The following is a 21,244-nucleotide window of genomic DNA, read 5'->3' as shown; positions in this document are numbered from 1 at the left end:
AGTCAGAGGATCCAATCAAGCCATACTCAGATTCCTGACCCACAGAAACTGTGAGATAATGTTGTTTCAAGCCACTAAGTTTTGGAGTAATTTGTTGCACAAAAATAGATAATATACCAGGTGGATCTGATTGGCTTCAAGGTTCATGCTCTCCTCAATTTTATAAAGGACAGCTGGGCTAGATAGCTAGGTAGCCCAACCTCCAGCATTCCGGAGAATGCCCATTATTTTGAGGGTCAGCATCTCTGTTAACAAGGCTGGCTCATTTGCCGTGGTGAAAATCTTCCTCGGGGTATTACTCCAAATTTGGATGAACACTGGAAGGATCAAGTATTCTTCATTGCATTTGCTACTGCTTGCTATTGCATTTGGAGTGTCACTCTCTCATAGCAACTATTTCACTGAGAGAAATCATATGATAGCTAGGTTTGCTTCAGGAGGGCAAAGACCCTGTTAGATTGACAGATCCTCCCTGGGACTGCAGGCAGAATTCCATGGGGCCAAGAGTTGCAAATGCTGAAATCTTAGTTGGCCTAATGAGGTCTTAGAAAGCATCTCCTCTAAGGGTGCTCAGCCCTGGCATCACATTAGAATCACCTGGGGAGTTTTTAAAACATAGGATTCCTGAGCTATACCCCAAACCAGTTAGATTAGAACTGTGGTGTGGAAGGGGTGTTGGATCTGTACGTTATACTATGTGTCTTCCTGTTTTCTTTCTGGTCTTTTTCACTTCCTCACATGTTCAATTTGTCATCCTACCAGAGAAGTCCTAGCTTAAAATACTTACCGTCCCTCTATCCTTCATTCAGTAAATATTTACGGCCTCATTTCTATATACCAGGTACTATTACAGCCGTTGGAGATACAATGGCGTGCAAGAAAAAAAAGAACTGGTCTCCAAACATTTTACTTTATGCTCACTCAGTTATTTTACCTTTTATTTTTTTTTTGTAGTTGCTAATTAAAACATGTTTGTCGGGGCACCTGGGTGGCTCAGTGGGTTGAGGCCTCTGCCTTCGGCTCAGGTCATGTGATCCCAGGGTCCTGGGATCGAGCCCCGCATCGGGCTCTCTGCTCAGCAGAGAGCCTGCTTCCTTTCCTCTCTCTCTCTGCCTGCCTCTCTGCCTAGTTGTGATCTCTGTCTGTCAAATAAATAAATAAATAAATAAAATATTAAAAAACAAAAAACATGTTTGTCTTGTGGTAGGATCTTGCTAAATTAGTACCCATAGGGGTTCCGTCAGCTGTAATCAATAGAGTAAGAAGTCGAACGGAAAATTCTTCAATGAAAAAAATCTTCTTGGGTAGGAGGAGCAGAGGGTTTCAGTTACCTCCTCCTAGTGAGGAGAAGCCCCGCCCACTCTGTCCACACTTATTAGTGGGCGGAGCTGCCTTCATTCTTGAACTTAGGAAAGAGGAAGGAAACCCCGCCTCTTACGTGCTTATGGGAGGTGGGGTCGGTGGACTGGGCGTGAGTTGATTGGCTGGGAGGCGGAGCGCCACGGGTAGGCTCCTTCCAGACGCTCGCCGGGATCCCGGTGGAGCGCAAGGAGGGGGGTAGTCCCGGTAGCTCCTGCCTCCCAGCGATGGCGTCGTGGTGCCGCGCCCAGTCTCCTGCCTCCCCAACCGTACTCACAGCTATTGGGAGCCCAGTCAGACGGTGAGAACTGACGCGGGTCCGAGAGAGCGGCGGGACACTGCCTGCCACCGGGACCATGAGGAACGGTCAGACCTGTGGGGCCGATAGCGGGAGCAGCCGCGGCACCTGCTGAGAGGAAAGAGGGAGCGGCCGGGTGCGGCGGCGCGGCTGGGGTACGGCGGAAGCTCGCCGGTGCCTCGGCCATGTCACTGCTCTGTGTACGCGGTGAGTGTGGACTGGCGGGGAAGGGGGCGGGGGTCGTCGAGAGGTCCCCACACGCTTCCAGTGGGCGTGGGGTTACCACCTTTTCCAAACTTCACTTCCCGTTCGTGCCTCGGGGAGCAATTATGTTAACACATTTATAAACATTTAAAGAGTTCTTTCCACCCTTTCTTGTTTTCCCTCACTCTCCTGTGGGGGACTGTTAACCTCTCCATTTCCGTGGCCATGTGACGGAGTTGTTGGCCGGCAGGCCCAGATCCTATTAAACAGTGACTGGGGCTCTTTTCCAGTGAGAGTGGAATAGCTAGGAAACCGCGAATAGTTGGTATCAACAGTGGGCAGTCTCCCTTCCTTTTCCCTGCACCGTGAAACTGCAGGCGGATTAGTAGAAGGTTCTTTTTATCGCTATTTAAACGCGATGTAGTACAGCTGTCACATCCCTTCTTCCAGTGTATTTCTTGGCTGGCACCCTCTGTTGCTTGTCTGGTTCCCTGCTTCTCTGTAGTGTAGGATAAGGTTATTCTAATATTCGACTTGGAAAGTTGTGTTGTCTTCTCTCCTTTTGGAGCAGAGCATAAGTCTTATTGACCTATATGTTTGTTTATGTATTAGCTTCTATCACAGTAATCAAAGGGCCTTTATTGCTTTTTCGCTGAGGTCGCTTGACCCATCTAAGAAGATATTTTAAGGTAAGAGCTTTGGGGGTTAAGATGAGGCAAGGTGCATGGATTAAGCTCTGTGAGGGTAGAGATTGTTTCTTACAGGTTTTTGTATTCTTGGTGCCTGACACCAGGAGCTCAGTACTGGCTTTGAATAAAAGCATGGGAGTACTGTGATTTTAGAGATTATCTGATTAGAAAAAGCAGGGCTTGGATTACCCATTGAATTTGATCTTGGACAATTGAAGTTACAGCCTATCATATCAGTGTTCAACAAGATGTAGGATAAGGTGGCTTGATGATGAGAGAAAGAATTTATCTGCAAGAGCCTTTTCCTGATACCCTCACTGGATAGAGTTCATATTTCTTTTGGCTCTGTGGATTAGAAGCATTGTTATTTGTGATTTCTTTGATGGGTGTTTCCCCCAGCTGCTGGCAAAGGGAACTGTTTTGCTCTGCTCGCTTCCACTGTTTTGTTAAATCTCCATTAACCCAAAATGGATTTGACTATTTTCAAGGGATTAGGAGGCAATTTTTTTTTTTCTTCATGGTTGATTTTTCATTAATGAGAATTTTGCTCTGCTTTTAGTAAGACATTTTCTCTAAGCAGCTGGGAATCTATTTATTCCTTTAGATCCCTGCTGTTGAGTAGCAGGATTTGGGAGGTTGGGTTTTGCAATGTCCCTTGGACAGTTTAAATCTTTTCTGCTGTACTGTATTATAGTGCTAGTCCTTATGAAAGACTGTTTAGGCAGCAATTCTATTAAACCAGAAATTCCAATTTAATTACATTTAAATAACTTCAGAGAAGGAGCTGCTGCAGTTCTAATATTGGGCAACTATCATTGTCTAGAAATTCTATTTAGCTAACTTCTTTCTGTTTTCACATTATATTAGTTGAATCTCTCTTCTTTTGAACCTGGGGGATTAGAGATCAGCAGGTCATTATCTTTTGAATGGAAATCCTGAAGATTATTAATTACTGAAATAAGCAGGTACCTCATACAGAAGTATTCATATTAAATGCCAAAGTATCCATTCTGGGAGAACTTACAGAAATGGATCAAAATAAATCTTTCTTTCTTTTTTTTTTTTAAATAAATCTTTCTAAAATGATATTCTTGCATTATATTTTGGCAGTTAGGAATGTTCATGTTATGAAAGAAGCCTGTGTAATATTGCAGAACTCAATATCAGTTCATCTTGGTGTAGAATTGAATTAGAAACTTTTCCCCTGTAGTCAAAGTTCAAACAGTAGTAGAAACTGGTGTAGAAATTGGCAAACTGGTATTTAATTATCTCCAGACATCTAAAGAAGTCAGTTTCGGGTGCTCCTCCTTGTGGGTAGAGAGTCTTAAAAAATGAAAACAAAACTTCATTCCAGAGGACAGAATTGGGACAAGTTGACCAGTGGTTGAAAATGATAAGAAACTCTACATCTCTCCTGAGAAGTACAAAATTACCAAAGGCACAGTATCATTGGAAATCACTAGAAGAGGGGCACCCCAGTGGTTCAGTCGGTTTAACATCTCCCTTCTGCTCAGGTCATGGTCCCAGGGTTGTGGGATCAAGTCCTACATTGGGCTTCCTGCTCAGTGGGGAGTCTACTTCTCCCTCAGCCCCTTCCCCAACTCATGGTCACATGCTTTCTCTCTCTCTCACTCAAAAATAAATAAAATCTTAAAAAAGTCAGTTTCTTGGTATAACCCTTTAATCATGTCTTTTTACCTATGGGTTAAGGTTTCTTTTTTGGCCCTATATTTTTGCCTGTCCTTATACAGATATTTAGCTATAGCACTAACTCTGCTCATTCCTGTCTCTGCACCACTGTTCTGCATTTGTACCCCATGAAATATTCTTTTTGAATTTTCTGCTTATCAAAAATGTTTTCTTCCTTTCCCAGCATACAGTCTACTTTTTTTTTTGTTGAAAAGTTCCCGAGTTCCTGACCTCAGTGATCTTTTTCTCCTTTACACTTTTAAACTATAAATGCCTTTATTTATTTATTTATTGTCTTCTATGGTCTGTGGGTCTTTTTTAAAATTATTATTAATTAATTTATTTTCAGAAAAACAGTATTCATTATTTTTTCACCACACCCAGTGCTCCATGCAATCTGTGTCCTCTATAATACCCACCACTTGGTACCCCAACCTCCCACCCCCCGGCCACTTCAAACCCCTCAGATTAAATATAAGTTACTTATGGGCTGAACAGTACTACTAATTTGTCAATGAATTGTATACTGCTGGGCAACTTTTCTTTTACTGTTTATGGTGACGCAGACAAAGAAAATAATGACAGTGGTCAGATCAGATCTGGAATTTTGTGTTCACTTGGGGTATTTGATTCTAAGAGGCACATTGAGAAAGTAGAATTTCTTCAGAGGAGAATCATTAGAATAATGAAGAGTGTAGAAAACATTTGAGGAATTGAGAGGTTTAGTTTTGAGATGATTTAAGAGGGGAAGTATCATAATAGACAAATTGTTTTTATTTTATTTTATTTTAATTTTAAAGATTTTTATTTATTTATTTAACAGACAGAGATCACAAGTAGGCAGAGAGGCAGGCAGAGAGAGAGAGGAGGAAGCAGGCTCCCTTCTGAATAGACAGCCCGATGTGGGGCTCGATCCTAGGACCCTGGATCATGACCTGAGCCGAAGGCAGAGGCTTTAACCTACTGAGCCACCCAGGCGCCCCCGGAAATTGTTTTAAAAAACTTCATTGCAGGGGTGTCTCTCTGGCTCAGTCCATGAAGCATGCGACTCTCGACCTGGGGGTTGTGAGTTTGAGCCCCAATTTGGGTGTAGAGATTACTTAAAAAACAAAAATAAAACTTCATTCCAGAAGGCAAATCTGGGGCAAGTTGACCAGTGATTGAAAATTATAAGAAACTCTACATCTGAAACTAATGATGTACTATATGTTGGCTAATTGAATTTAAATTAAAAAAAATTAGAAGAAATGATATTTATTTATTTATTTGTTTGTTTGACAGAGAGGGAGAGAGATGGAGAGAGGGAACACAAGCAGGGGGAGTAGGAGAGGGAGAAGCAGGTTTCCTGCCAAGCAGGGAGCCTCATATGGGTGTGTGGGGGGATCCCAGGACCCCAGGATCATGACCCAACCCAAAGGCAGACGATTAACGACTGAGCCACCCAGGTGCCTCGATTTTTAAAAATGTTTTTTTAAACTTTGAGGTTTTTTTTTTTGTTTGTTTGTTTTTTAAAGATTTTTTATTTATTACTTGTCAGAGAGCGAGCGAGAGAGGGAACAGGAGCAGGGGCAGTGGGAGAGGGAGAAACAGGCTTCCTGTTTAGGATCCCTGGCTTCATTTGGAGGCTTGATGTGGGGTTGGATCCCAGGACCCTGGGATCATGACCTGAGCCAAAAGCAGATGCTTCTCGACTGAGCAACCCAGGCACCCCAAGAAATGATTTTAGTTTAAAGTAAGGAAGAACGTTAAATTAGAGCTGTTCTTAAAGGGACTGGACTACTTACGATTTTTTTTTTTTTTTTTAAGGACATTTTAAGCAGAAACTGAATGAGTGGTAAGAATGTTCTAAAAGACATAGAGTGGGAGGTTGGACTTGATGAATTTTAAGAAACCGCCTTTTCATAGAATTCACTTAGTCTTTCTTCAAAAATTTGGCACAATTTTCTTCATACTACTGATGTCTTTTTGCTTCCAAAAGGTCTAATACCACATGAGCAACTTGAGTAAAGGATTTTCTTTAACTTTTGGTGTCTTGGTATTTGTCAGTAGTTTTTCCCAATAAATTATAAGCATTTTGAGAATTGAGTCTTTATATATATATATATATATGTGTGTGTGTGTGTGTGTGTGTGTGTATAAATAAATATATATATTTTAAGATTTTATTTATTCATTTGCAAGAGAGGGGGTACAAGTCTGGGTAGGGGGAAGAGAGGGAGTGGCAGAAGCAGACTCCTTGTTGAGCAGGGAGCCCCATGTGGGGCTCAATCCCAGGACTCCGACTTCCTGACTGGAGCTGAGGGCAGATGCTTCCGACTAAGCCACCTAGGCACCCCTAAATCATTCTTTTCAGTGGTTGCAGAGAATTCCGTGTGTAATTCCATACACATTAATAAGCATACATAATTTAGCCAGTTTTATATTGATGAACAGTAATAATTTTTTTCATTTTGCTGTTATAACAATGCTACCATGAACATCCTTGTGGATAGTTTTATTCTGTTTGGATATCTCTAATCAGCTTTCCACCTGGACTCTGGGTGTGGTTTGCTCATTGCTCTTTCCTTGGCATAATTACACTCAACTGACCTATTAGCAAATTAGATGCCTCAGCATCTTTCAGATAAGCATCCTCTATAGAGGCAGGTCCTTACCAGTAGGAAATATTTTATGCCTATCAAGAAGACAGAAGACCTCAGCTTTTGTTAAGTTTGACCTATGATTTCCATTGACTCTTCTTTTTTTTTTTTAAGATTTTATTTATTTATTTGACAGATCACAACAAGTAGGCAGAGGGGCACGCAGAGAGAGAGGGGGAAGCAGGCTCCCTGCTGAGCAGAGAGTGTGATGTGGGGCTCGATCCCAGGACCCTGAGATCATGGAGATCATATCCTGAGCTGAAGGCAGAGGCTTTAACCCACTGAGCCACCCAGGTGCCCCTGTACTCTTCTTTTTTAAAAATCATCTTTGTATTATTTAAAAATTATTATTATTATTACAAAAAAATTATTATTATTATTACTATTATTTTTAAAGATTTTATTTATTTATTTATTTATATTGTGCAATTTTTTTCCAATTTATTTATTTTCAGAAAAACAGTATTCATTATTTTTTCACCACACCCAGTGCTCCATGCAAGCCGTGCCCTCTATAATACCCACCACCTGGTACCCCAACCTCCCACCCCCACCCCCCGCCACTTCAAACCCCTCAGATTGTTTTTCAGAGTCCATAGTCTCTCATGGTTCACCTCCCCTTCCAATTTACCCAAAAGCACATACCCTCCCCAATGTCCATAACCCTACCCCCCTTCTCCCAACCCCCCTCCCCCCAGCAACCCACAGTTTGTTTCGTGAGATTAAGAGTCACTTATGGTTTGTCTCCCTCCCTATCCCATCTTGTTTCATGGATTCTTCTCCTACCCACTTAAGCCCCCATGTTGCATCACCACTTCCTCATATCAGGGAGATCATATGATAGTTGTCTTTCTCCGCTTGACTTATTTCGCTAAGCATGATACGCTCTAGTTCCATCCATGTTGTTGCAAATGGCAAGATTTCGTTTCTTTTGATGGCTGCATAGTATTCCATTGTGTATATATACCACATCTTCTTTATCCATTCATCTATTTATTTATTTTAATGGACAGAGATCACAAGTAGGCAGAGAGGCAGGCAGAGCAAGAAGGGGAAGCAGGCTCCCTGCTGAGCAGAGAGCCAGATGCGGGGCTCAATCCCAGGACCCTGGGATCATGACCCGAGCCGGAAGGCAGAGGCTTTAACCCACTGAGCCACCCAGGCGCCCCTAAAAATTATTTTTCATATTGATACATGTACCCAGGGTTCATAGCAGCATTATCTATAATAACCAGATTATGAAAACAGCCCAAGTGTTCATCAGTTGATAAGGGGGTAAAAAAGATGTGGTGTGAGGATGCCTGGGTGGCTCCGATGGTTAAACGCCTGCCTTTGGCTCAAGTCATGATCTCATGGGATCAGATCACATATGGGGCTCCCTGCTCAGTGGGGAGCCTGCTTCATCCTCTGCCTCTCTCTCTCTCTCTCTCTGTCTCTCATGAATAAATAAATAAAATATTAAAACATATGTGATATGTATGTGTGCATGCACACACACAGTAGACTATTACTCAGCCATAAAAAAGAATGAAAACTTGGCATTTACAACAGCATGGATGGAGCCAGAGAGTATTATGCTAAGCAAAATAAGTCAGAGAAAGAAAAATACCATATGATTTCATTCAAATGTAAAATTTAAGAAACAAAACAAATGAGGAAAGGGGAAGAAAAAGTGGCAAACCAAGAAATAGACTCCCAACTATACAGAACAAATGGTTACCAGAATGGAGGTGGGTGAGGGGGATGGGTAATATAGCTGATCGGGTTAAAGAGTTGGATTTATTGTGATGAGTACTGGGTGATGTACAGAAATACTGAATCTCTGTATAATATACTTGAAACTAATATTGCACTAGGATTTAAATAACTTTAAAAAATACATTTCCAAACTTTTTTTGCAAAATTATTTTCCATACTGAACATTAATTACTTGTGCTTTTAAACAATATCACTAGTGATGAGAATAATATCAAGTCATTTACATTGACTTGCCCGTAGAAAAACTTATATTGGAGCACCTGGGTGGGTTAAGCCTCTGCCTTCTGCTCAGGTCATGATCTCAGGGTCCTGGGATGGAGCCCCGCATTGGGCTTTCTGCTCAGTAGGGAGCCTGTTTCCCCTCTCTCTCTGCCTGCTTGTGATCTCTCTGTCTGTCAAATAAATAAATAAAATCTTAAAAAAAAAAGAAAACCTTGTATTTATCATCATTTATTTGTTACCTAATTAACAAAAAAAATACTACTGGGAAACTCTCTAGAAAGTGAATTCTAGGGGTGCCTGGGTGGCTCAGTTGGTTAAGCCTCTGCCTTCGGCTAAGGTCATGACCTCAGGGTCCTGGGGGAATCAAGCCCCAGGTCAGGCTCCCTGCTTAGTGGGAAGTCTGCTTCACCCTCTCCCTCAAGCCCCTGCTAGTGCTCACTAGCATGTGCTCTCTTGTGTGCTCTTTCTCTCCAAAAAAAAAAAAAAAAAAAAAAAAAAATCTTAAAGAAAGTGAATTCTGATGGACATTCAGGACACATCTTGATTGTAGGTCAATTCTAGGCTGGGGAGACCTCAGATAAGTTTTGGTTTACTGCCACTGTGGAAAGCCGGAATAGTAATGAATTAATTTTTCTTCCTTCCTTCCTTCCTTCCTTTCTTTCTTCCTCCCTCCCTTCCTTCCTTCCTTTCTTTATTTCTTTTTTTTAAGATTTTATGTTTTTTTTTTTTAAAGATTTTATTTATTTATTTGAGAGAGAGAGACAGTGAGAGAGAGCATGAGTGAGGAGAAGGTCAGAGAGCGAAGCAGACTCCCCATGGAGCTGGGAGCCTGATGCGGGACTCGATCCCGGGACTCCAGGATCACGCCCTGAGCCGAAGGCAGTCATCCAACCAACTGAGCCACCCAGGCGTCCCAGATTTTATGTGTTTTTTAAGTAATCTTTATACCCAACATGGGGCTCAAACTCATCCCTGAGATCAAGAGTTGTACTCTATGGACTGAACCAGCCAGGTGCCCCAGAAGAGTAATGATTTTAGAATTTTCAGGCACAAGAACAGATGATCAAGTATTTTCTTCACCTTATTTTTCCCTAACATTGTCATCTGCCTTTGCTAACTCCTTGCTGCTCAGTTTCTATCCTATCATGGTTTGAGTAGTTAGTTCCTGTCCTTAAAAGCAGAGTTGCTGCTGTGTTCTTTTCAATTAGCTTTGACATTAGGAAGTTGTGCCTTGTCTGAGCCAGGCAGGAGTGAAAGGGGAAAGGACCAATTTCCTCTGCCATGGATAGCTGTTGGCATGAATTGATCTCTTCCTGAAAAGCAGTATATTCTGTAATTTCTTGGTTTGTAAAAGTGGGATTTCTGAAAGTTGTGCTGTTTAGGTCAATAAGCTGAGTTTTTACCCTATTTTGTCTGTGCTATGTATTTCAGACTTTGATATGTAAATTTGTTTAAAGTTTGGGCTTTGACTCATTAGTATTTGTTGAGTGCCTTCTCTCTGCCTGTTTATGATACATATCTGTATAGTAGATAAGAGCCCAAAGAATCTAAATGGGTTTTAAAACATCTGCTTTCTTCTTTTTCCTGTAAGCAGCCTGAGATGATCTCTGAAAATGGTTTGCTATTCCCTTGACCCAGAAAATCCTACAAAATCATGCAAATCAGGAGGTTTAAATCTTTGTATTCACTTTAGGTACACAGGTGAAACCTCCCAGGCCATCAAAGATATGCATATCTGAAAAGCCACCAAATACCTGAGGGGTCACTTTACTGAAGCGTTGTACGCCATTCTGTTTCTAGAATTGAGTTGGCAGGTGCGCCCAGGCCAAACAGTGCGGCTGGACACGCGGTTGGTGGTTCCAAAAAAAGTGCTGAATTTTTACTGCACATGCTCAAAAATGCAGAGAGTGATGCTGAACTTAAAGGTTTAGATGTAGATTCTCTGGTCATTGAGCATATCCAGGTGAACAAAGTCCTTAAGATTAGATAACAAACTTATAGAGTTCATGCTTGGGTTAACCCAACCATGAACTCTCCGTGCCACACTGAGGTGATTCTTACTGAAAAGATCAGGTTGTTACTAAAGCAGAAGAGGAGGTTGCACAGAAGAAAAAAGATACCCCTGAAGAAATAAAAATTTATGGTCCAGGAGTAAATCAGCATAATAAATGCAAATAAAAGTTAAAACAAAACAAAAATATCCTTTTTTTTTTTTTTAAAGATTTTATTCATTTGTTTGACAGAGAGAGACATCACAAGTAGGCAGAGAGGCAGGCAGAAAGAGAGGGGGAGGTAGGCTCCCTGCTGAACAAAGAGCCCGACACTACACGTGGGGCTTGATCCCAGGACCCTGAGATCAAGACCCAAGCCCAAGGCAGAGGCTTAACCCACTGAGCCACCCAGGCGCCCCTTCCTTTCTTAGATCAATCCAGAATTAGGACTATTAGGTGTGAACTAGGATAAGCAGAATAAGTTAAGTTCTTACTGGAGTGGGGAGATACTGCACTATTTTTACTAACATTCAAAGCAAAATTCAAGTTTGGGGAATGTTTTAGACAGTCCAAGTCAGGGAATATTTGCTATTTGTATATCAAACATTTTAAAAAATTGATTTATAGTGTATGTACAGAGAAGTACATAGGTGTTAAGTGTATGGCTCACTGAGGGGTGCCTGGGTGGCTCAGTTGTTAAGTATCTGCCTTTGGCTTGCAGGTCATGATTCTGGGTCCTGGGATCCAGCCCCACATCTGGCGCCCTCTTTGGCGGGGAGCCCAATTCTCCCACTCCCACTCCCCTTGCTTGTGCTCCCTCTCTTACTGTCTCTTTCTCTCTCTGTCAAATAAATAGATAAAAATCTTTAAAAAAAAGTGTATGCCTCACTGAATTATTACAAAGTGAACATATTCACGTGACCATTTCTTTGGTCAAGAAGTAGAACACTGCTAATACCTCAGAAGCCCATCTTAGCATTCCTGTCAGTCAGTATTTCCTCCCACTTTCACAAAGCTATTTTTACCTGACTTTAATACCAGAATAGTTTAGCTTGTTTTCTGTTTTTGTTTTTTAATAAACTGAAATTTTTTTTTTTAAGATTTTATTTGTTTGACAGAGAGTGAACACAAGGGGGAGCAGGAGTCAGAGGGAGTGGGAGAAGCAGACTCCCTGCCAAGCAGGGAGTCCGATGTGGGGCTCAGTCTCAGGACCCTGGGATCATGACCTGAGCTGAAGGTAGATACCTAATGAATGAGCCACCCAGGTGTCCCTAAACTTAATTTTTTAAAAAAGATTTTGTTTTTAAGTAAACTCTATATCCACTGTGGGGCTCAGACTCACAACCCTGAGATGTTATTTTTAATTTTTATTTATTTATTTATTTGACAGAGAGAGATCACAAGTAGGCAGAGAGGCAAGCAGAGAGAGAGAGGAGGAAGCAGGCTCTCTGCTGAGCAGAGAGCCCGATGTGGGACTCGATCCCAGGACCCTGAGATCATGACCTGAGCCGAAGGCAGCGGCTTAACCCACTGAGCCACCCAGGCACCCAAGATCAGTTATTTTTTAAAAGCAGTTTTAGGTTCATAGCAAAACTGAGCATAAAGTTTTGCTTGTTTCTGAACTTAAAAAAAAATCAAAATAGAGGGGTACCTGGGTGGCTGGCTCACTAGGTAGAGCATGCCACCTCTTGATCTTAAGGTTGTGAGTTCAAGCCCCATATTGGTTATGGAGATTACTTAAAAATAAAATCCTTAAAAAATTAAAAGATAGAATTGACAAATTAACTTTTAATAAATGGAATTATACAGTATTTCTTTTGGACTGGCTTCTTTTGCCTAACAAGCTTGTCAGATGTTTCCACTTGATGCATAGCTGTAGTTCACTGATTTTTAGTTGCTCTGTAGTATCTCATTATATGAATATACCACAGTTTATTTATCTTTGGATATTTTTTCCCCCATCTTAGCGTTTGTATTTTTGGTCCTACCTGTGTATATTTCTGTTGTGTGTATATATGATATATTAAAATTTCTGGGTCATAAGTTATGGTTATGTTCAACTGTGTTGATAACATGAAACGGTTTTCCAAAAATCTATCAATTTACTCTCCTGTAACTGTTTTCCTAATATTCATTTTTTTTAAAAAGATTTTATTTATTTGAGAGAGACAGAGCACAAGGGGGGAGGGGCAAGGACAGAGGGAGAGGGACAAGTAGACTCTCTGCTGAATAGGGAGCCCCAAGCGGGACTCAATTCCAGGACCCTGAGATCATGACTGAGCCAGAAGTTTAACTGACTAAGCTACCCAAGTGCCCCTCTAATATTCATTATTTAGAAAAGAATTGAGGGGCTCTTGGGTGGCGCAATCATTGGAGTGGCCAGATCTTGATTTTGGCTCAGATCATGATCTCAGGTTGGTGAGATGAAGCTCCCACAGCAGACCCTGCTCAGCAGGGAGTCTGCTTAAGAATCTTTCCCTCTCCCTCTGCCTCTTCTCCTGCTTTTGTGTAAGTGGGCTGGCTCTTTCTCTTTCTCTCAAATAAATATTAAAAAAAAAAAAAAAAAGGGACGCCTGGGTGGCTCAGTTGGTTGAGCGGCTGCCTTCGGCTCAGGTCATGATCCCAGCGTCCTGGGATCGAGTCCTGCATCGGGCTCCTTGCTTGGCAGGGAGCCTGCTTCTCCCTCTGCCTCTGCCTACCACTCTGTCTGCCTGTGCTTGCTCTCGCTTCTCTCTCTATGACAAATAAATAAAATAAAATAAAATCTTTAAAAAAAAAAAAAAGAATTGAATGGCCCTTAATTCTCAGCATTTGGCCAGGTTATCAAATCATTTCTTAGGCATTAGTACATAATTTTTACAAGTTAATCCTTCAGGCTTGATAAAATATATATTTATATATACCTATATCTATTTTAATTTTTTTAATGACCTGAAGAGCTCTATTATGCTTGAGATGATTTCTGACATTTAAGACTAAAATTTTTGGCCAACAATTTATTGAAAAAAATGTTGAGTTAATGTTTATAATGTTGGATAAAGACAATAGCCAAGTCCCTGTACTTACTGACATTGCATAGTTTTAAGAAGGAATACCGTTTTTCTAAAGAGAGAAGTTATTCATTCAAGTGCTTATCAGCTTTGTATATGTCAGGCACCACTGGGCACACTTAGAATATAGAAGTTGGTGAACAAGGTAAATGTGGTTTGTGCCATCACAGAGCTTACAGACATTATTATAGGCCTAATGAAGACCACTCGAAAATATGGGAAAGTGGTAAAGTAAAATAACACAAAGGACAAAACCCCCAAATCACTTAAAATCTCATCCCTCAATATTACTGTTATTTTGTTTGCTTTTTAAACTTACTGTGGAGAATATAAAATATGTAAAAGTAGGTAGAACAGTGTAATGAACCTACAGGTTCCTGTCACTCAGCTTAAACATTTATCAGTTCTTATTTCTTTAATAACTTCATCCAGTCTCCTTCCTTTATCTACTTGAAGCAAATCCATACACCACCCCTTCATCTGTAAATATTTCAGTATGTATCTCTAAAAGATAAGGATTTAAAAAACCTCCACAAAACCAGTATCACATTTTAGATAATCCTTAATTCCACCAAATATCCATTGTTTGAATTTGAAGTTTGTTCATAAGTGCTTTATGAACAAACATTAATTTGAGTGTTTGAATCAGGATCACTATAAAGTCTACACATTGCTTTTGGTTGATAGTTTTTTTTTTTTTAAAGATTTTATTTCATTTATTTGTCAGAGTGAGAGAGTGCGTGAGTGCACACACATAAGCAGGCAGAGAGGCAGGCAGAGGCAGAGAGAGAAGCAAGTTCCCCCCTGAGCAAGGAGTTCAATAAGGGGCATGATCCCAGGACCCTGGGATCCCAGGACTCTGGGATCATGACCTGAGCTGAAGGTAGTGGCTTACCTGATTGAGCCACCCCGGTGTCCCTGATTGATAGTTCTTTTGTGTCTCTTAATCTTTAGGTTTCATCTCCATCTCTCCTACTCTCTTTTTTGTTCTTTTCAACTTCTTTGTTGAAGAAACTGGATCATTTGTCTTGTTCCCTAGTCTGGATTTTGCTCTTGTATCCCTATGGGAGAGTTTAACATGATCTTGAGTCTTAAACTATATACATTTACAGAAGCCTGGGTGGCTCAGTTATTTTTTAAGCATCTCTCTTGGGCTCAGGTCATGATCCCAGGGTCCTGGGATCAAGCTCTGCATTGGGCTCCTTGCTTAGCTGGGAGCCTGCTTCTCCCTCTTCTTCTCCCACTCTCCCTGCTTGTGCTCACTACCCCCTCCCAACCCCATGATTAAAAAAAAAATCTTTAGGGGTGTCTGGGTGGGTCAGTCGTTAAGCATCTGCCTTCGGCTCAGGTCATGATCCCACGGTCCTGGGATCATGACCCTCATCGGGTTCCCTGCTCAGAGGGAAGGCTGCTTCTCCCTCTCCCACTCCCCCTGCTTGTGTTCCCTCTCTCAATGTGTCTCTGTCAAATACATAAATAAAATCTTTAAAATATTTATATATTTCCTATAATGTTGAAGTTAGAATTAGAGACTTGATCTTTCTTTCTGTTAAGGCTACTTCATGAGTAATGTTGGGTTGTTCAGACTCAGAATGATTGTCTGTCTCTTTTTTATTTTTGGTGATGTTGGTGCCTTTTGATGCTTCATGTCTAGTAAATTCATTAGGGGTTGCAAAATGGTGATAATCTAATTTAATAATTCCTTCATTTGTTAGCTAGAATATTTCAGTAAAGAGAAACTTCCCCAAATATTTTTTAAAGATTTATTTATTATTATTATTATTATTTTTAAAGATTTTATTTATTTGACAAGAGGAGGAAGCGGTCTCCCCGCCGAGCAGAGAGCCCAACGCGGGGCTTGATCCCAGGACCCTGGGATCATGACCTGAGCCGAAGGCAGAGGCTTCAACCCACTGAGCCACCCAGGCGCCCCTAAAGATTTATTTATTTTAGAGTGTATGACAGGGGGAGGGGTAGAGGAAGAAGGGGAGAGAAAGAGAGAGAAGCAGACTCCCCACTGAGCATGAAGCCTGACTTGGGGCTCGATCCCACAACTCTGAAAACATGACCTGAGCCTAAATCAAGAGTCGGGCACTCAACTGACTGAGCTGCCCAAGTGCCCTTCCTCATATTTACTATTTAGCTACTCAGTGGGTTCTTACAGGAAAGTCAGGATAAATGCTTGGTTCTTTCCTTTTATTTATCGATTCACAAAATAGTGATTTGGTCTCCACATTCTCTAACAGTAATTAATTAGTTGGTATTGCCTTCAGTACTATTTGAAGTCATATATTTAAACATATTTCAGTCTATGTGGTTGTTCCTGATATACAAATTGTTCATTTTTGCCACTAGGAGCTTCTTACTATTCATATTTTGATGTGTATCCTTTTAAGCACTCCTCCTCATACTGTTTGGCCACTCTCCCCACCACTTTGTTTTGAGCTCAATTTTCACATGCATTTTCTCATGTCAGTAATTTTTTTTTTAAAAGATTTTATTTGTTTATTTGGCAAAGAGAGAGATAGCCAGAGAGGGAATGAAAGCAGGGGGGAGGGGGAGAGGGAGAAGCAGGCCTCCTGCTGAGCAGGGAGCCCCATGCAGGGCTCAATCCCAGGACAGCCCCCCAATCATGAACGAACTGAAGGCAGATGCTTAATGACTGAGCCACCCAGGCGCCCCCACATGTCAGTAATTTTTTATTTTTTAATCTAGAAATAATTTCAGACTGCTAGAAAAGTTGCAAAAGTAAAAATAATAAGAAGAACAGCCACTTGGTATAAGTTTCAGACAACATTGCTCTCTATTCCCTAAATACTTCATTGTATATTTCCTAAGAATAAAGATGGTCTCTGACATAACCACAGTAATCTTTCAGTAAATTTAGCACAATATTTAGTACAATAATTTTATTTAATTTTATTTAATAAATAAATTCATTTTTGTCAGTTGTCCCAGTTGTCAAATGTCCATTGTGACATTTTCCTTTTCCTGTATAGGATCCAGTCTAAGAGTTGGCTTTCCATTTAGTGGTCACATTTCTTCAGCCTCCTTTAATGCAGAACATTTCCACAGCCTTAAAGCAATTTTTATTTTGTAATATTGGCATTTTCTTTTAAAGGATACAGTCCTCTCCTTTTTTAGAATGTTCATCATTTTTGGTTTGTCTGATGGTAAACATCTGAATTGGAGTAGTTGATGTTGTGTCCTTCTCAGGGTGTCAACATCAGAAAACGCACATCATATCTCCTTCGTGAAATAAATTTTGATTTATTTTGGTTAAGTATTGTTTGACTTTTCTCCGGTGTCCTCTCTGTTCCCTGCAACTTATAAGCACCTTGTAGGAGATATTTAAAAGCCATTCAAATATTCTGCATAATAGTGTTATAAGGACTAAATAGAACAGAGTCTGCTGGCTGGCTCAGTCAGTAAAGCATGTGACTCTTGATCTCAGGGTCATGAGTTCAAGCCCCATGTTGGGTGTGGAGCCTACTTAAAAAAAGAAATTAAGGGGCGGGGGTGCTTGGGTAGCTTAGTTGAGCATCTCCTTCCGTTCAGGTCATGATCCCAGAGTCCTGGGATTGAATCCCTGGTCAGGCTTCCTGCTCAGCAGGGAGCCTTCTCCCTTTGACCCCCTCATGTGCTTTCTCTCTCTTGCTCTCTCTCTAATAAAGGAATAAAATCTCAAAAAAAAAAAATTAAGGACTAATTAGAACAATATCTATCCTAGTGACAGACAGTGTTATGCATATGGGTTTGTTAAATTTGAATCTGCCTGACATCGTGTAAGTACTGCTTTAGTGTATTTATTAATCTGGTGACTGTTAAGCTGGATTAAGTGGGGGAGAAATTAAAGGCACTTAAATCATAGCAGTAGTAATTTAGATTGAATGTAAATTAAAATTTCTTGTTGAGATTTGAACCGTTGCAGAAAAGCTGTGAAACTCATTTTTCTAGGTCTCTTAAAAATAAGTCCCATTTTCTTCTGTGTGCAGTACTTAGGTGTAGCTGGTGTGGATGAGGAAAGTTAGATAAACAGCTTTGCATTTCCTGCTTTGTTAAGATTCTTTGTGATTACTGAGAAATGGAGTAAAAATACTGGCATATGGTAGAATTTTTTGTCCAATTTAGCAAGGAATCTATTTCATTTTTCTATTTATCTTCAATAAAAATAGAATGTGCATTCTCATGTTGTCTCCAAAAGCAACTACCCACTGAGCAGGTGAGAGAGGCCCCTGGCATCAAAGGAAAAAAGTCATGAGGGCTCCTTTTTTGTGTTAGTGAACCCCAGAGTGATAAAAAAAAAATGTGGTCAAGATATAACAAGAACAAGTTTGTGTTATTGTGTATGGATACTAACTCTTTTCTCCTGAAAAAATGTTATAAATTAGGAAAGGCAGTTCTGAGCCTTTAGGAAATACAGATTTCCATGAAAGGCCTGTTTTGTTTTCTCTTATTGCTTTTGTGGGTTCTGTTTCTGTGCAGTAGGTACTTACTTGGACTGGAGAACACATAGGCCTTTGGATTGTGTTTGGCTGTTAATTTTCTCTTGGAACTGTTTGGTTTATTAAATTTTTTACTTTATTAATTTTTTAAAAAAGAGTTTATTTAGAGCTCTAGTAGGGGGGGAGGGGCAGAAGGAGAAAATCTCAAGTAGATTCCATCCTGCCCCAGGTGGGGCCCCCAGTGGGGTCCTGGGTGCGGTGGTCCCCTGGTGGGGTGGGGTGGTCGGGTGGGTCAGGGGCATGGTGGCCAGGTGGGGGCTGGGGCAGGGCAGGGGGGTGGGGGGGTGGGGAGGCAGAGGGGGTTAGGGGGTGGGACTGGGCCCCAGAAGGGGTGGGGTGGGGTAGGGTGGAGGTCGATTTCACCATCCAGAAGATCACAGCCTGAGCCAAATGTCTAACCTGCTGAGCCACCCAGGCATCCTGGCTTTATTAATTTTTACAGTGTTTTATTGTGAGTGATGTTGAGAAGAAAGGCTAGAGGACAGTGAATGAGGAAGATCTGCCTAGAAGCTAAGGAGGGACTAGTAGTTGAACAATGGGAAGGTAGTTGCTTTTATATGTGATTAAAGGGGGGATAAAAATGATTTAATGAAAGGGCTAGTCACTTAAATGATTTCTATTATGATTCAGATTTATAGGGCTTTCATTTACAGAAAGATAAAGGAAATCTGCTAAGGCGAAGGGGGTAAGTGATACAGATAAAGATGTCTATGTCTACCTCATTTCAGTCATCCACACCCATGATCACATCATAAAGCATGTCACTCCTTGGAATGGCGCTCTGCTTTTGGAATCTTAAATTTCATTACCTATCTGATTATATTCTCCCATCTGTCTTTCTAGCTTTTAGTCTCACTGTGTTTTTCTACTGTAATATAGGGTAGATATTAAAAAGCTTTGGTTTTTAGGCAGACCTGAGTTGGTGAATATACATCCCTACCGCTTGTGAGTTGTGTGTCCTTACATATGTTAATCTCATTGAATATTAATTTCTAGATCTTTAATATTCATATATCAGTTCTGAAAGTGTAAGTTCCTATTCTTTTTTCTTTGCTTGTGTTTCACTAAGCTTAGGCCTGACATGGGGCTCAAACTCATGATCCTGAGATCAAGAGCTGCATGCTCTGCTGACTGAACCAGCCAGGTGCTCCTTAAGTCCCTGTTTTTTGTTCTTTTTTTAAAGATTTTATTTATTTATTTGACAGAGAGAGATTACAAGTAGGCAGAGAGGCAGGCAGAGAGACAGGGAGGAAAGCAGGCCCCCTGCTGAGCAGAGAGCCTGATGTGGGACTCAATCCCAGGACCCTGAGATCATGACCTGAGCGGAAGGCAGTGGCTTAACCCACTGAGCCACCCAGGCTCCCCTTAAGTCCCTGTTTTTTTTTTTTTTTAAAGATTTATTTATTTATTTATTTGACAGAGAGAGAGAGAGAGAGATATCACAAGTAGGCAGAGAGGCAGGCAGAGAGAGAGAGGAAGGGAAGCAGGCTCCCTGCCGAGCAGAGAGCCCGATGTGGGACTCGATCCCAGGACCCTGAGATCATGACCTGAGCTGAAGGCAGCGGCTTAACCCACTGAGCCACCCAGGCGCCCCAAGTCCCTGTTTTTAATGGAGTTTCATTCTATTAATGGAAGATACAGTAATAAAATAAATGAATAATTAAGCCTGGGATAATGATACCTGTAGTGACAAAAGAAAGATAAGGGACCAAGAGTGATTTGAGTAGAATTATTTGAAATAGGATTGTCCAGGAAGGCCTCTCTAGGTGGCATAAGGGCTGAGACCTGAATGATGGAAGGAATCATCAGTCAGAGATCTGAGGTAAGGTTTTTTTTTTTTTTTTTTTTAAGATTTTATTTATTTATTTGACAGACAGAGATCACAAGTAGGCAGAGAGGCAGGCAGAGAGAGAGGAGGAAGTAGGCTCCCTGCTGAGCAGAGAGCCCGATGCGGGGCTCGATCCCAGGACCCTGGCATCTTGACCCGAGCCGAAGGCAGAGGCTTCAACCCACTGAGCCACCCAGGTGCCTCTGAAGTAAGTTTTTTAAGCAAAGGGAGTTGGAAGCAAATATTTTGAGGGGAAGGACAAAAAGAAGGAATTATTGGAAGTTAGGGTGACAGGTAGGCAGGACTAAATCATACATGGTCCTGTAGTTTGTACTAAAGAGTTTGATTTATTTTTTATTTTAAATTTTTTTAAAAGATTTTTTTTTTTTTTTAAATTTGACAGATACAGATCACAAATAGGCAGAGAGGCAGGCAGAGAGAGAGAGAGAGAAGAGGAAGCAGGCTCCCTGCCGAGCAGAGAGCCTGACGTGGGGCTCAATCCCAGGACCCTGGAATCATGACTTGAGCTGACCCACTGAGCCACCCAGTTGCCCTGAGTTTTTTTTTTTTTTTTTTTTAAGATTTTATTTATTTGAGAGAGAGAGCACAAGCCATGGTGGGGGGGTGGTGGGGACGGAAAGAGGGAGAAGCAGTCTCCTCATTGATCGAGGAGCCAGATGAGGGGCTCCATCCCAGGACCCCGGGATCATGACCTGAGCCAAAGGCAGATGCTAAACCTACTAAACTGCCCAGGTGCCCCAGAAATTTGATGTTATTATAAACTGCATTAGACCTAATTCAGTGGCCTTTAGCCACTGTTTTACAAATGGCAAGTTTGTGGTGAATAAACTGGGGTCAGAAGCACCACTGGAAGCAGGGGCCCACTTGGAGCACCCAGGTAAGAGATAGATAGTGACTTGGACTAGGGTGGTAGTACTAGAGTTGGTGAAAATATTAGCAAAGTGTTGCTGAGATAATTGTTGTGACAATGATTAGCACTATCCCAGGCCTA

General features: G+C 41.2%; 1 protein-coding gene across 3 annotated transcripts in view; it reads left to right on the top strand.

Annotated features, from left to right (window-relative positions):
• The first annotated feature begins 1,547 nt into the window (after window positions 1–1,547).
• Window positions 1,548–21,244, top strand: part of UNC13B (unc-13 homolog B) — a 237,987-nt gene continuing 218,290 nt past the window's right edge. For all 3 annotated transcript variants that reach the window (XM_044265433.1, XM_044265432.1, XM_044265431.1), the window contains exon 1: window positions 1,548–1,864. In XM_044265433.1, coding sequence (XP_044121368.1) covers window positions 1,843–1,864 — 22 coding nt within the window. In that variant the 5' untranslated portion in view covers window positions 1,548–1,842. The remainder of the gene's footprint in view (window positions 1,865–21,244) is intronic.

This window comes from Neovison vison, chromosome 9 (assembly GCF_020171115.1).
Source record: "Neovison vison isolate M4711 chromosome 9, ASM_NN_V1, whole genome shotgun sequence".
In the NCBI taxonomy this organism is placed as follows: Eukaryota; Metazoa; Chordata; class Mammalia; order Carnivora; family Mustelidae; genus Neogale; species Neogale vison.
This window is presented reverse-complemented; position numbering and strand designations above follow the sequence as displayed.